The sequence below is a fragment of the Myotis brandtii genome, unplaced genomic scaffold (genome assembly GCF_000412655.1).
Source record: "Myotis brandtii unplaced genomic scaffold, ASM41265v1 scaffold125, whole genome shotgun sequence".
Lineage (NCBI taxonomy): Eukaryota > Metazoa > Chordata > Mammalia > Chiroptera > Vespertilionidae > Myotis > Myotis brandtii.
In genome coordinates, this window is record NW_005354385.1 from 3,698,584 (window position 1) to 3,712,222 (window position 13,639).

The window sequence follows — 13,639 nt, forward strand, 5'->3', positions numbered from 1 at the left end:
TAATACCCTTTGTAATACTTATTATAATATTTTTTTTAAAAGAATAATAAAAAAAAAGAAAAAGAAAATCTGTTCCTTAAAGTAGGTCCCACAGTGGTTTTAAACATTTCTGATTATGCGTTTTCTTAATGCCAAACAATGCCTATCTATTTTTCTTTTACCTGGCCTCACAAAGTATTTGAAGTGACAAAATTGGCAAAGTTAAAAGCGCTCATTACCTGTTGTGGTAAAAAGAAATGAATAACTCAGATTCTCTTTCTACTTATATTAAATGTAGACAGAGTTCTAATGGCCAGATTTGCTAATATCTAGTTCAAATTGCATTTTAGAGGTACTTAATTTTATCTATACTAGTAATCTATGGAAATAAGGGCACATGTTTAAGATTTCAAAGATACCAAAAATGTCATATTGAAAATCAGAGAATCCTGGAATACATAGAATGGGTTGGAGTTAGTTGCATTAAGGGCTGGGTTAGGGAGAGATATTTAAGATTAGAAGCCACAGGCCTATAGATTCCAGGAATGGGAGCAGTGGGTCTTTCAAAGGTCAGGTAGATGTATCCATAGCAGACACAGCTCAGTAACGGGAGTTTGACAGACATTTGAGCAGGCAGAGATTGTTAGGGAGATAGACAACCTGGAGAGGATGCTCAGATATAGATTCCAGGGTTTGAAGTCGGGACCCCAGATTTCAGAGATACTAGGAAGTCATGAGATGCAGACGAAAGATGATGAACCATTACCAGGTAACAAAATCTTTGCTTGTTGCCTGACTAGAGGCAAGATTGGTCCAGAGCTGGGATGTGGAGGTGAGATTTCATCTGTAGAGTCACATCCCAACTTCACAACTATTTTTTTCAACTTTATTTTTAAAAATAATTAAAAAATTCTTTATTGTTGAAAGTTTGACATATATCTCCTTTTCCCCCCATTGACCTCTCCCCGCCCGCTCCAGCCCCCCAACACATGCCCCCACCCTCCTATTGTCTGTGTCCATTGGTCATGCTCACATGCAGGGTTTAAAATAATTTTTGTCCATTCCTTTGTTTAGATTTCCAAAAATACCCATGAACATAAAAGAGAACATTTGGCCTGGGAGGCAGAAGGCACGTGTAGGCAGAATGGAAAATCCTAGAGCAGTGGTTCTCAACCTTGGCTGCACATTAGAATCACCTGGGAATCTTTTCAAAATCCTGATTTCTGGGCCTCATCCTCTGGAAATTCTGTTTCTTTGTTACTAATGTTGTGGCCCCACCACATAACAAAAACAGAATTTCCAGAGGATGAGGCCCAGAAATCAGGATTTTAAAAAAGATTCCCAGGTGATTCTAATGTGCAGCCAAGGTTGAGAACCACTGTCCTAGAGGGACTTTTTGACATCATCAAGTCTAATGGCTTTATTTAATAGATGGGAAAATTGAGGCCTAGGATCTTGGTTACATGTGAATTAAATTTCCAAGATCACATTTGGTTAAAGTTGTTCTCAGACGTTAGCCATCGTATGAACAACCTGGGGAGTTGAGGAGCTGATTCCTGGGTCCTATTCTTTGAAATTTGGCTCCAGGAGGACTGCAGTCGGGTTCAGGCCTTTGCAATTTAAACAAATGCTATGGGAGATGCTGATGTAGGTGGTGCTGGAGCTGTAATTAATTTGAGAGTAATTAATTGGAAGGCTTTCTTTCCCTCTTACAGGCTAGTTGTCTTTCATTAAATCAGATTTTGTTCAAATCCTTCCTGGACTCCCTAAACCTGCCACGATCATGATTTCTCTCCCAGTTACTTTTCTGAGCTCTTATAGCTCTAAGTAAACTGCCTTTACCACCCTCCCCACCTCCTTGAATGTTTCGGTCATGCTCCCACCCTAGTCAGATGAGGCTGTCAATATCAGGCATAAGCTAAGGCCTACTGATTTTTGGCAATTACTTGCAAAGAACGTTTTCTATTCCAGCTGTTGTCATCCCCAGAAGTTTGCTTGGTGCTCATCTAAAGTAAAGGCTAGAGTCCTGTAAGTGGCTGTCTAGCACATGATGTAAATAACACCTGGCTCGAACCATAGGGAGCTGTGATAAGCGGGGATGGCGAGTGGCCACACTGAGCTGGGACTCCTAGAGCAAGCTGGCAAAGCGGGAAGCGGGGGATACAGGAGAGAGGGCTCCGCATGCTGTGGCTCTAAATCTTCACTCTGGACCCCTTCCTACTCTTCTTAGCTGATGCATGAAAAAAGCTTTGTAAGTTCTAATAATGATATTTTTGTAATATAGTGTGGCATTTCTATTTCAAACTTAATTTGCTTTTAACAGGTTTCCTATTTTGAGATCTACTTGGACAAAATCAGGGACTTACTCGACGGTAAGTAACCCAAATGCTTGTCCTTTATTTGTTCTGTAACTAAAGTGTAGGGAGGTTGAACTGATGCATAGCATTTCTGCTTAAGGAATTAATGAAAGTGTATTAGAGGTGTTCTCTTGCCTTCAGACTGTCTGCTTATTCTCATCCAAGGCTTAAACTTTTCCATTTATATTGCAAAGAGATAGGTTTGCCTATCTTTTGTAACAATTTCTGTTTTTCCACCAATACAGGGTCTTTAACTTTTCTTTTCTTCTTTGCATGTCATCATTATTATCTCTATAGTATCCAAGACAAACTTGGCTGTTCATGAAGATAAAAACAGAGTCCCATATGTAAAGGTATGAGGAAAACTTGATTGATGTGCAATCAATTTATCTCCATTCACTGTCATAATAATCAGTACATGAGATGCCCAGAATATTACATATATAAAGCACATACAGCTATTTAATCATGTTTCTTACATTTAAAATTCACCTGGTTAAAAAATAGACATTTAATGTCTTCAATCATATCTCTCTATGTGAATGTATCACAGATGTCTAATCCCATGCCGAGAATTGCAGAGTGAACAAACATTTATTATTTACATTTAAAAGGGCTTTGGTATTGAGTATAGTTGTTTATACTTTGCTGTTAAGGGAAGCCTATTATAGCATTATGCAGCACTTCAAAGTGTTTAATTAAAGTTGGTGGCTAGATGGTAATAAATAAAGATGGAAGACAAAGCAAAAGTTCATCTATTTCTTTTTCTGTCATTGATTTTCTTCTTTATTTCTGTCTTCGCTGCTGTTGAGTTTGAATATGTACTCAGAAATCTAGGGAAATTCGGCTTCTTTTCTGGTTTATTTCTGAGTTTCCTAGGGGTTGCTCAGCCTTCTTTTTAAATGTAGAATTCAAGCCTTAGGCAAGGGGAGGAAAGTTGTTGGATCAGCCTTGCAGCCCTTCTCTTTCTCTGCACATCTCGAGGAGAAATGGGAATATATTTAGCTGTCTCAAGTATTGTTACTTTTCAGTCTTTTAACAGTGAACCTGAACTGATTGTCTTGCAGGGATGCACTGAGCGGTTTGTATCCAGCCCCGAGGAAGTCATGGATGTGATAGATGAAGGCAAAGCAAACCGACACGTGGCTGTAACAAGTAAGCACGGTGTGGTGTTTCCTCCCCTCTAACTTTGGATACAAATGTTTGCCTACCCACCAGGAGGTCCATATGAAATAAAGGCGATTGAAAGCAGTGACTGAGATGAAAACACAAGGGAAGTGCAGTGTATCTAGGCAGGCTGTGGGAAACAGCGCCTCCTGCTGTCCAGGGTACTCTTGGCACTATTGGGTGGGACTCATTGGAACCTGGCAACAGCCTAAGCCTGAACCCTGGGGCAACCAACCAACCAACCAACCAGCCAACCAACTAACCAACTTAACAACCAAAGTGGGGGAAAAGTAAACTTCTAAGTTTACTTATTTTAGCTATGTTATTGTTCAGGTATTTTTTAAAAATCCAAACTGACAAATTCTACAGGCATACACATGGGAAGAAACCATATTAGAGTCCTGCCCTCTGTATAAAAGGAAAAGGAAGGAGGATCTCAGAAAGTGGAGAGCATTATTGAAACCTTTTTGATGCCGTGTTAATAACACGTTCAGGCCAGCTTGGTTACTTTTCCTTTCCTTCCTTGCATGTGCACACACATCAGGGAAGCAGGTCTGCAGTGTTTGATGGCAGAGGTTCCATGAAAAATGGGGGCTGTCCGTCTTACTCAGAGGGATATGGATGAATGAGAGTGACTTCCTATGAAGACGAGCTGAAAGAGCTAAGGCTTTCTAGCTTAGAATAGAGAGAAATAAATCTGGGGAGGACTATGGACAATGCACTATTTCTTAACATATGTAAAGGACTGACATTAAGAAACAGTCAACTTCCTTTGTTTGATCTGAATGGATAGAACACCAGGACTGTTGGAGCTACAGGGTGGCAGGTTTTGGCCTAGCTACCACAGGAACTCTAATCCTGCCCCAGATAAAGCCTGCCATCGGAGAAGGCGTGAGTTCCTGTATAGGTAGAAGAGATACAGATATTGACTGATCTAGCCTCTGTAAGTCTCTCCCACCCAAGGTTCTATTATTCTGCGATCCAGCACTGTAATTCTTTACCTATTCTCTACCCCAACAAACATATCAGGTGTTATTCATATATGTGGCAAATTTCATAGGGGAGCCTGTAATTGTGTACTTCTTTCTCTTCTGCTTACACACACACACACACACACACACACACACACACCAGGACACTGATACACATACTAGTACATGAAAGAATGTAAGACTCATATTCTTATGGTAATAGCATTGCTCATTTATAAAGGAATTACTCACTTGGTTTCTTAGGCTATTGTTAGTCATGAATTGTTTATGACAAGCCATGTTGGCACCTTAGTTCAGAACTTTTGGTCCAGAACATTACTATTTTTCTTATTCCAGTAAAGTGGTTTTTAAAATTATTGTGGTAAAATAAACATAACATAAAATTTACCATTTTAACCATTTTAAATATACAGTGACAGTAAGTACATTCACAATGTTATGCAGTCATCACCACTATTTACAGAATTTTGGAACTCCATACACCCATTGAATAATAACTTCCTAGACTCTTTCCTCCCAACCCCTGGTAACCACCATTCTACTTTCTGTCTCAGTGAATTTGACAACGAGGTACCTCATATAACTGGAATGATACAAGTTCTTTTATGACTTGCTTATTTCACTTAGCATAATGTCTTCAAGATTCATTCATGTTGTATCATGTTGGAATTTGTTCTTTTTAAGGCTGAATGACAATGCACTGCATGTATATACCACACTTTGTTTATCCGTTCATCCATAGATGGATACTTGTGTTGCTTCCATCTTTTGGCTACTGTGAATAGTGCTGCCTTGAACATGGATGTATAAATACCTGTCCAAGTTTCTGCTTTCCGTTCTTTTGGGTATAAACCCAGAAGTGGAATTGCTGAATCATATGGTAATTCTATTTTTAAGGTTTTAAGAAACTGCCATACTGTTTCCTATAGCAGCTGCATCATTTGCATTCGTATCAACAGTACACAAGAGTTGCAGTTTCTCCACATCCTTGGTAACACTTATTCTTTTCTGTTTTTTTGTTTGTTTTTTGTTTGGTTGGTTGGTTTGCTTTAGTAGCCATTCTAATGGATGTGAAATGGTATCTCATTGTGGTTTTGATTAGTGATGTTGAGCATTTTTTCATTTGGTTATTGGCCATTTGTACATGTTTGGAGAAATGTCTATTCAAGTCCTTTGCCCATTTTAAGTTGGGTTATTTTTTTGTTGTTGATTTGTAGGAGTTTTTTATACATTGTGAATATCAATCCCTTATCAGATATATGATTTGCAAGTATTTTTTCTCATTCTGTGAGTTGTCTTTTTACTCTGTTAATAATGTCCTTTGATGCATAAAAGTTTTGTTTTTTTAAATATATTTTATTGATTTCAGAGAGGAAGGGAGAGGGGGAGAGAGAGATAGAAACATCAATCACTGATCGACTGCCTCCTGCACGCCCCCTTATGGGGGATTGAGCCCACAACTCAGGCACGTGCCCTTCACCAGAATCAAACCCAGGACCCTTCAGTCCACAGGCCCATGCTCCATCCACTGAGCCAAACCATCTAGCGATGCATAAAAGTTTTTAATTTTGATGAAGTCCAATTTATTTTTTTCTCTAGTTGCTTGCGTTTTTGTTGTCAGACCCAAGAAATTATTGCCTATCCAGTGTCATGAAGCGTTCCCCCTGTGTTTTCTTCTAAGGGTTTATAGTTTTAGCTTTTACATTTGGGTCCTTGATCCTTTTTGACTTAATTTTTTGTGTGACCTAAGGTAAGTGTCCAACTTCATTTTTTTTTTTTTTGCATATGGATATCCAGTTTTCCGAGCACCATTTGGTGAAGAGATTGTACTTTCCCCATTGAGTGATCTTGACACTCTTGTTGAAAATTATTTGACCGTATTATGTGAGGGTTTATTTCTGGGCTCTCTGTTGCATTGGTTTATATGCCTGTCTTTATGCCAGCACCATACTGTTTTGATTATTGTAGTTTTGTAGTAAATTTTGAAATCAGTAAGTGAGAGACCTCCAACTTTGTTCCTTTTCAAGATTGTTTTGGCTCTTTGGGATATCTTGAGATTCCATATGAATTAGGATGGACCTTTCTATTTCTATAAAAAGCATCATTGATCCCAACTGGCGTGGCTCAGTGGTTGAGCATTGTCCTAGAAACCAAGAGGTCATGGTTTGATTTCTGGGGGTGTGCAGGAGGCAGCTGATCAATGATTCTCTTTCATCCCTGATGTTTCTATCTCTCTCTTCCTCTCCTTTCCTCTCTGAAATCAACAAAAATGTATTTATATAAAAAAGAAAAGCATCATTGAGATTTTGATAGAGATTACATTGAATCTGAAGATCACTTTTGATAGTATCGACAGCTTAATATTAAATCTTCTAATCCAAGAACACAAATGTCTTGATTTTTTGTCTTCTTTAATTTCTTTTAGCAACATTTTGTAGTTTTCAGTGTACAGGTCTTTTGCTTCCTTGGTTGTTTATTCCTAAGTATCTTTTTTATTGCTATTTTAAATAGAATTGTTTTCTTAATGTCGTTTTTGGAATGTTCATTGTTAGTATGTAGAAATGCAACTTACTTTTATGTGTTGCTTTGGTATCCTGCTAGTTTGTTGAGTTTATTCTAACATTTCTTTGTGTGTGGAATCTTCAGGGTTTTTTCCCATATAATGTGGTGAGGTGGTTTTAAGAAATGATTGCGAGTAGGGGTTGAATAAGACAGTCACTGGGGTCTCTGCCCGCCTGGTGAACGAAGACCAGGGAACAAAAAGATTTTTATTTCCAGTACTCAGTCCTAATGCAGCATATTTAATCTTTGCACCTAGCATGGGTTATCGAAGAGGTGTATGTTTTAATCCCTAATACTTCCTAAAGAAAGTTTATGATACTACTGATAAGGCAACACTACGCACATGAAGAAGATGGAGTACGGCAGGGACTGATCATGATGATGAAGGCTGAGGGGGTTAGAGTGAGGCGGGGAAGGAGGCTGTGAGCTCCCCCGACAGCGGGTCAGCTAGTGTGGGTGCTGGAGGTGGGTCTCTCGGCTGGAGCAGAGAATCTGTTATCTTAAACCAGCGGTTCTCAACCTGTGGGTCGCGACCCCTGAAAATACATCCAGCATATCAGGTATTTACATTACGATTCATAACAGTAGCAAAATTACAGTTATGAAGTAGCAACGAAAATAATTTTATGGTTGGGGGTCACCACAACATGAAGAACTGTATTAAAGGGTCGTGGCATTAGGAAGGTTGAGAACCACTGTCCCATCAGCTAAGATTTTAGATTAATTTCTTTGCCACTTAAAGGTATTTAAAATCTTTCCTTTCTGGAATGAGCATTGCTTTTAAGGAGAAATGGTGGTCTCAGATCATTTTTAAAATTGGCTTGACTTTAACAAATGGAGCTATTAGATGACTTGTTGTGCTTTTCAGATGAGTGGCTGGCTACCTAAATGTATGTGTTCTTTGTAGAACAGTAACTGTTTTCCTTTTTAGACATGAACGAACACAGCTCTAGAAGTCACAGTATCTTCCTGATTAATATTAAACAAGAGAATGTAGAGACCGAGAAAAAACTCAGTGGGAAGCTTTATCTGGTTGATTTGGCCGGGAGCGAAAAGGTAATTGGTTCTTTATTTGTATTAGCTATAATTTCCCCCTGTTATTTGCTTCACTGTGCAATGGTATAATTTTTATGCCTTTCTATTTCCTGGTTTTAAAGAGCTTTTAAAGTTTCTGATGTTGTGCCAAGATGTTATTAAATTTAACCTTTGCTTCCCTGCTCCTCTTTCCCGGTCCTGAAGTCCCTGTTCACGTCGCGGGGTGCTTTGAATGCCAGCTCTGATTTATGGCTAATGGGCTCTGAAGATGACATTAGGCAAGTGTTGGGGTGAACTTAGCTTGGCAGTGAGCATTTGCAAATCTGCCTTTGCCAAGCCCTTCTGAGAAAAGGGAAGAGCTCCACGTTATTCCAGACGCAAATAGGCCAGGGAAGGGCATTGGGTTGGAATGTGGCGGCCCTGCCTCAGCAGGTGTGTTGCTGATGGAAGATCAGGAACCTGGGCTCTCCCCCTTCCCGGCTTCTCTCTGCAGTGGTGTGGAACGGTGCCTCACGTGGCAGCCTCACTTCCTCCTTCAGGCTATGAGGCTACGAGCCCCAGCCCTTCTCTGGTTTTGTCAGGGCTCTTTTTGGCATCTGTATCCTGTCCCATGCTCTCCCAGGCCCTGGCTGAGGCCATACTTCAGACCGAATAAGCTTCCAGAACCTTCTACCTGCCCCGACCAGCCTCACTTCCATGGCAGCTCCAGACGCTCCTGCTGCCACACCCTGGCTTGGGGACTCTGCCCCCTTGGGGGACGCCACATGGCCTGTCCATCAACACTGCCATTGTGCTGACTGTCCCCAATCAGGGCTCACCCTGGAGCTGTCAGTCTCCTGGACTGTGTCATTGATCCCCACTTAACTGCACCCCACTGCTGAGGGGCCGGACGCCACCTTATGGCCACTAATATCCCCGTAAGTGATGGCTACTTGTGTTGTTCTCATGTATGCCTTTGTAAAGCCGTGAGCAGAAAATCACCTGGATGTTCCTGGTTGGAAATCTAAAATTTTACTGGCATGGGTCTGTACCTTTAAACAGGCGCACCAGCACGGGATGCAGAGTAGCATTGCTTAGTTCCCAACTAACCATTGGCAGCCAGGCTCTACTTTGTTGCCACACCAACTGTTTGGGTCCCCACAAGGAGTCCAGTCACCCTTCGCTCTTCCCGAGCTTGTCCTCTTTCCCTTTGGAGCATAGGGATGAGCACTTAGGGCCCAAGTACTGTCCTCTGCACAGGGCTGGTGGCTCTCGCTCATTATGATACTTACGAGACATCTGAGAGTTGTGGTCCCACGCCCTTTCTCCTGCTCACACGTGTTTTCCTTTGCCCTAGATCAGGGGTGGGCAAACTTTTTGACTCGAGGGCCACAATGGGTTCTTAAACTGGACCGGAGGGCCGGAACAAAAGCATGGATGGAGTGTTTGTGTGAACTAATATAAATTCAAAGTAAACATCATTACATAAAAGGGTATGGTCTTTTTTTTTTTTTTTTAGTTTTATTCATTTCAAACAGGCCGGATCCGGCCCGCGGGCCATAGTTTGCCCACGGCTGCCCTAGATGCATCTACACGGACGTGTCAGTGTGATCTAGGAGAACAGAACTCCGAGCTTTAGTCCCCGATTCCTCTAAGTGGCATTCTTCCCTTAGGCTGGTGATTGGACATCCCTGGAACTTAAATTTTTCTTGTCTGGAAGAGGAAGGAGTTGTACCTGTCTTGCATATTTCATGGAGTTAAGACGCTCTGATATGAAAGCGTGTTAAACAACGCCATGTGAATAGACTGTATTGTTTGTGGCCCATCAGCTGTATTAGTTCTCTATCTGTAAGCAGGGGTGCCCCCCCACACAATTCCCAGAGAGATGAGAATCTATCCTATTTGAAAAAATCTACCCCTGGACATGCATTCATTCATCTCTGTTGTTAGGAGTTTCTCCTTTATACATAATTGAAACCCGTCTTTGTGCAGTTAAAAATTACTTCCCCACTTTTCTTTCTGTAGACAGCAGCTGCTGACCTGGCATCGTCCGTCCAGTCAGCAGAGCTATGAATCATGTTGAGTTCCCCTTTTTTCTAGCATCTGTGAACTGCTCTCTCCCGACAGCAAATACTATAAATACTAAATTACCAGCAATAACACAGCAGAGGAGGAACTGTGTGTGCTCCCTCTGGCTGCAGAGGAAAAAAGACAACTTCTCGATGTAATATACATTTTTTTGACTTTTCATACCTAAACTAAAAATGTTGATGACACAGTAGCCATTTTTGTAAAGGGCTCTAGTTGAGTGTTTCGAAGATGCTGACTATTTTCAAGGCCACCGGAGGGTTTGGAAGGCGGGATACATACTGCCTGGGGGTTTGTCCTCTGTGCTTGTCCCTCTTCCTGGTCTCACATAGCCCAGGTATCACACTGCCCCGGCCAGTGTATTCCATCCAAGTGCAATAAGACAAGCTGCACCTTTTTTGGGACTTCTGCTGGCCTGTTTTAATTCCTGTATGAAAATGTGATTTTTCCGAAGTTGATTTTAAACTCTTCTAATGCTCTTCATCTAAACTATTAATTCTAATTAAAGTTGTGTTAATGACTAAAAAAATAGTGTTTTTCCTTATTTTAAAATTTTATTGATTTTTTTTAGAGAGAGGAAGGGGGAGAGAGAGAGTGAAAGGGAGAGAGAGAAACATCAATGTGAGAGAGACACATCAGTCGGTTGCCTCTTGCACACATCCTGACCAGGGACAGAACCCACAACCTGGGTATGTGTCCTGACCGGGAATCGAACCTGCCACCTTTTCGTGTATGGGAGGACTCTCCAACCAACTGAGCCACACTGGCCAGGGCAGTTTTTTTTTTTCTTTTGGATAATTGTACCTTTTTTCCTTGCCATGGTTCAGTGAGGAAGGAACAGAGAGAGTATGGACAGCCATCCACACCACCCCTTGTCCTTTGCCTGAAGTTGGAGCTCATGGTTTACACGTTCCCAACATGTCCTTTCACTGTGGCCCAGACAGCATTTGCTCCCCCAGCTCCCCCCGGAGTGGAGGCTGCGGCTCAGTGTCCCAGGGCCAGGCCTTTTCCCAGTGACAGCACTTTCGGGCCTGCTTTTCCTGGATGATGCCCCCGGGGATGCATCCGCAGCTCCACCACTGGAGGCTTTCCAGCCGTTCCCCTAAAGCTAATCGAGAGGAAAATGACAAGCGAGAGAGCAAATCCCCCGCCTCTGGCACAAGGGAAGGTTTTATCAGTGTGATCCTTACTTACTTCTCCTTCTCCTTGTATTTCAGGAGCCAGGAGGATTCACCGCCCCCACCTGCCCCATTTGCCCTCCTGTGAATTGGAATTTCCGACTGTGCTTTGCTGGCCTGTGCAGCTCACTGCTCTCTCTTTCATAGGTCAGCAAAACTGGTGCCGAGGGAGCCGTTCTCGACGAAGCTAAAAATATCAATAAGTCTTTGTCTGCTCTTGGAAACGTGATCTCTGCCTTGGCAGAAGGGACAGTAAGTGATCCTGACCCCATCTATTAAATGATATTATGAGAAGTTGCCTTTTTGGGTCCGTGTGCTCTTTGCCACACACTCCAGAGATTTGCTTGTTTTGGTTTGGAAGGGCCGGAGGGAATCTTGAATCTTGGTGATGGGCACCTTGCTTGCTGGGGGATCTGGTCCATTAAAACGTGTGAATGGAAATGCTAATTTCCCCGAATGGGCATGCTAAACTTTGGCAAGATCCAAAGAACCGGCAACCAATTCTTATTTCACACGTGTTTCTAAGCCCAGTGTCCTCAAAACTAACTTGCTTGCCTCTGTGTTTTTTCTTTGAATGGGCTGTCACAACCAATGCTTTTTCTTTTCCTAAATAGAAAACACACGTGCCGTATCGGGACAGCAAGATGACTCGGATTCTTCAGGACTCTCTGGGTGGGAACTGTAGAACTACTATTGTTATTTGCTGTTCTCCTTCTGTCTTCAATGAAGCTGAGACCAAATCTACATTGATGTTTGGACAAAGGTGGGTGTGGTCTCGCTACTCATGCTGGGAGCTGGGTCATAGGAGTGGCAAGGGGCTAGTGTCGGACAGGAAATAGAGTGAAGGGGGCAAGTAGCTTATTACTAAATTGCATCTAACAGGTGATCTGTAAACTTTAGGCATCACTTATTGAAGCCAAAGGCATAATCATGTTTTAAAATAATGGGCAGGAATATGCCAATCAAAGGTATGATGTTAAAAAACAACACTCAAACTTAAGATTGATATGATTGTTGGTAATTCAGTGGAGTGTTGCTTTTGTTCTTCTTGGAATTAAGTCTGAATCCCAGGCTCTGGCCGGGTAGTTCAGTTTGTTAGAGCATCATCCTGATATGCCAAGGTTGTTGTGGTTTGATCTTCAGTAAGGGCACATATAAGAAGCAATCAATGAATGCATAAATAAGTGGAACAACAAAAATCCCCCCCTCTCCTCCTGCCCCTTCCCCTCTCTCTCTAAAATCAATAGTAAAAAGAAAAAAAATCTGCCTCTCAGGTTTACAGGTTTTCAAAGGTATACAACTCAAGACTGGTAACTAACTACCTTTAACTCCAGTATTTGAAATTCATTGCAGAGGTGCTGATAGCACACCAGAGACTGAGATGAATGTAGAGTAGTTGCGTAAGTATTAAAATGGGGGAAAGGAAGCCTCATACTAACCCTGGGGTAGGAGGCACAGAATATATGTCGAGGAAAGGGCAAGACAGCCGCCATCTTCTCGCCTTCAAAATGTCCATGTGGGATTTCCTAGACGTCTGGGCTGTGGTAACAGGCAGGCAGCAGAGACACTTCAGTGACCCTGAAACAATGGTCACGTGTGTGGATTAGTTCATACCATCCTTTCCTTTCTTGCCCCCCCACCACACCCCACCCCCGACCCCCGTTACCCAAGGCCTGACCTGCAGTCATGGTCCCTCCGTTCTAGGTGTTAGCCCCATCCTCCCAGCCTGGTGACCTCAGGTGCTAGTTCCCAGAATGCTTGGATGCTATGGATTTGGGTGATCTGAGCATCTTTAGTGCTCAGTGGGCTGAGCCCGGACCTCCGGCTGGGAGATGTGAATTCCACTGCTGGCATTCCCTTTAATTCGGAACACTTGTGTGATCTTTAGACTAGTGACCAGCTCCCTGTGGGCTTTAGCAGCTTCATTTTTAGATGGATGTACAGAGCACTCCCTCTACCTTCCTCCTGGGAGTACGTTGTTTAGTTATACTCAAGAAATAGTTTAAGATCCCCAGAGACAGCACACATGGGGGTGGGCATTCTGTATGGGAAATTGTGGCTTGTTTAAACTGCATTAAACCCCAGTCATTTCCTGAGCCCTCAACAGAACATAGAATTACACAGTCATGGCACCTGTGGGATGTCTAAATAAATAATAATTACACTGAAGTTTTGTAGAACTAATATATCTTTTAAACTGGATTTGGGTCCTTTACTTCCTCTCAGATCACTTCCTTGATTAGCCAAATGCTTAGCTCACTGGATGGCAGAAGGATAGCACTTTCTTTTATAAATGAGTATT

The 13,639-nt window shown here is 42.1% G+C and overlaps 1 protein-coding gene across 1 annotated transcript in view; it reads left to right on the forward strand.

The window, feature by feature from the left end:
* KIF5C (kinesin family member 5C) overlaps positions 1 to 13,639 on the forward strand; it is a 151,369-nt gene that overhangs the window by 65,569 nt on the left and 72,161 nt on the right. Inside the window, exons 5-10 of the mRNA XM_005859294.2 lie at positions 2,303 to 2,351; positions 2,634 to 2,689; positions 3,404 to 3,491; positions 7,989 to 8,113; positions 11,485 to 11,589; positions 11,952 to 12,100. Coding sequence (XP_005859356.1) covers positions 2,303 to 2,351; positions 2,634 to 2,689; positions 3,404 to 3,491; positions 7,989 to 8,113; positions 11,485 to 11,589; positions 11,952 to 12,100 — 572 coding nt within the window. The remainder of the gene's footprint in view (positions 1 to 2,302; positions 2,352 to 2,633; positions 2,690 to 3,403; positions 3,492 to 7,988; positions 8,114 to 11,484; positions 11,590 to 11,951; positions 12,101 to 13,639) is intronic.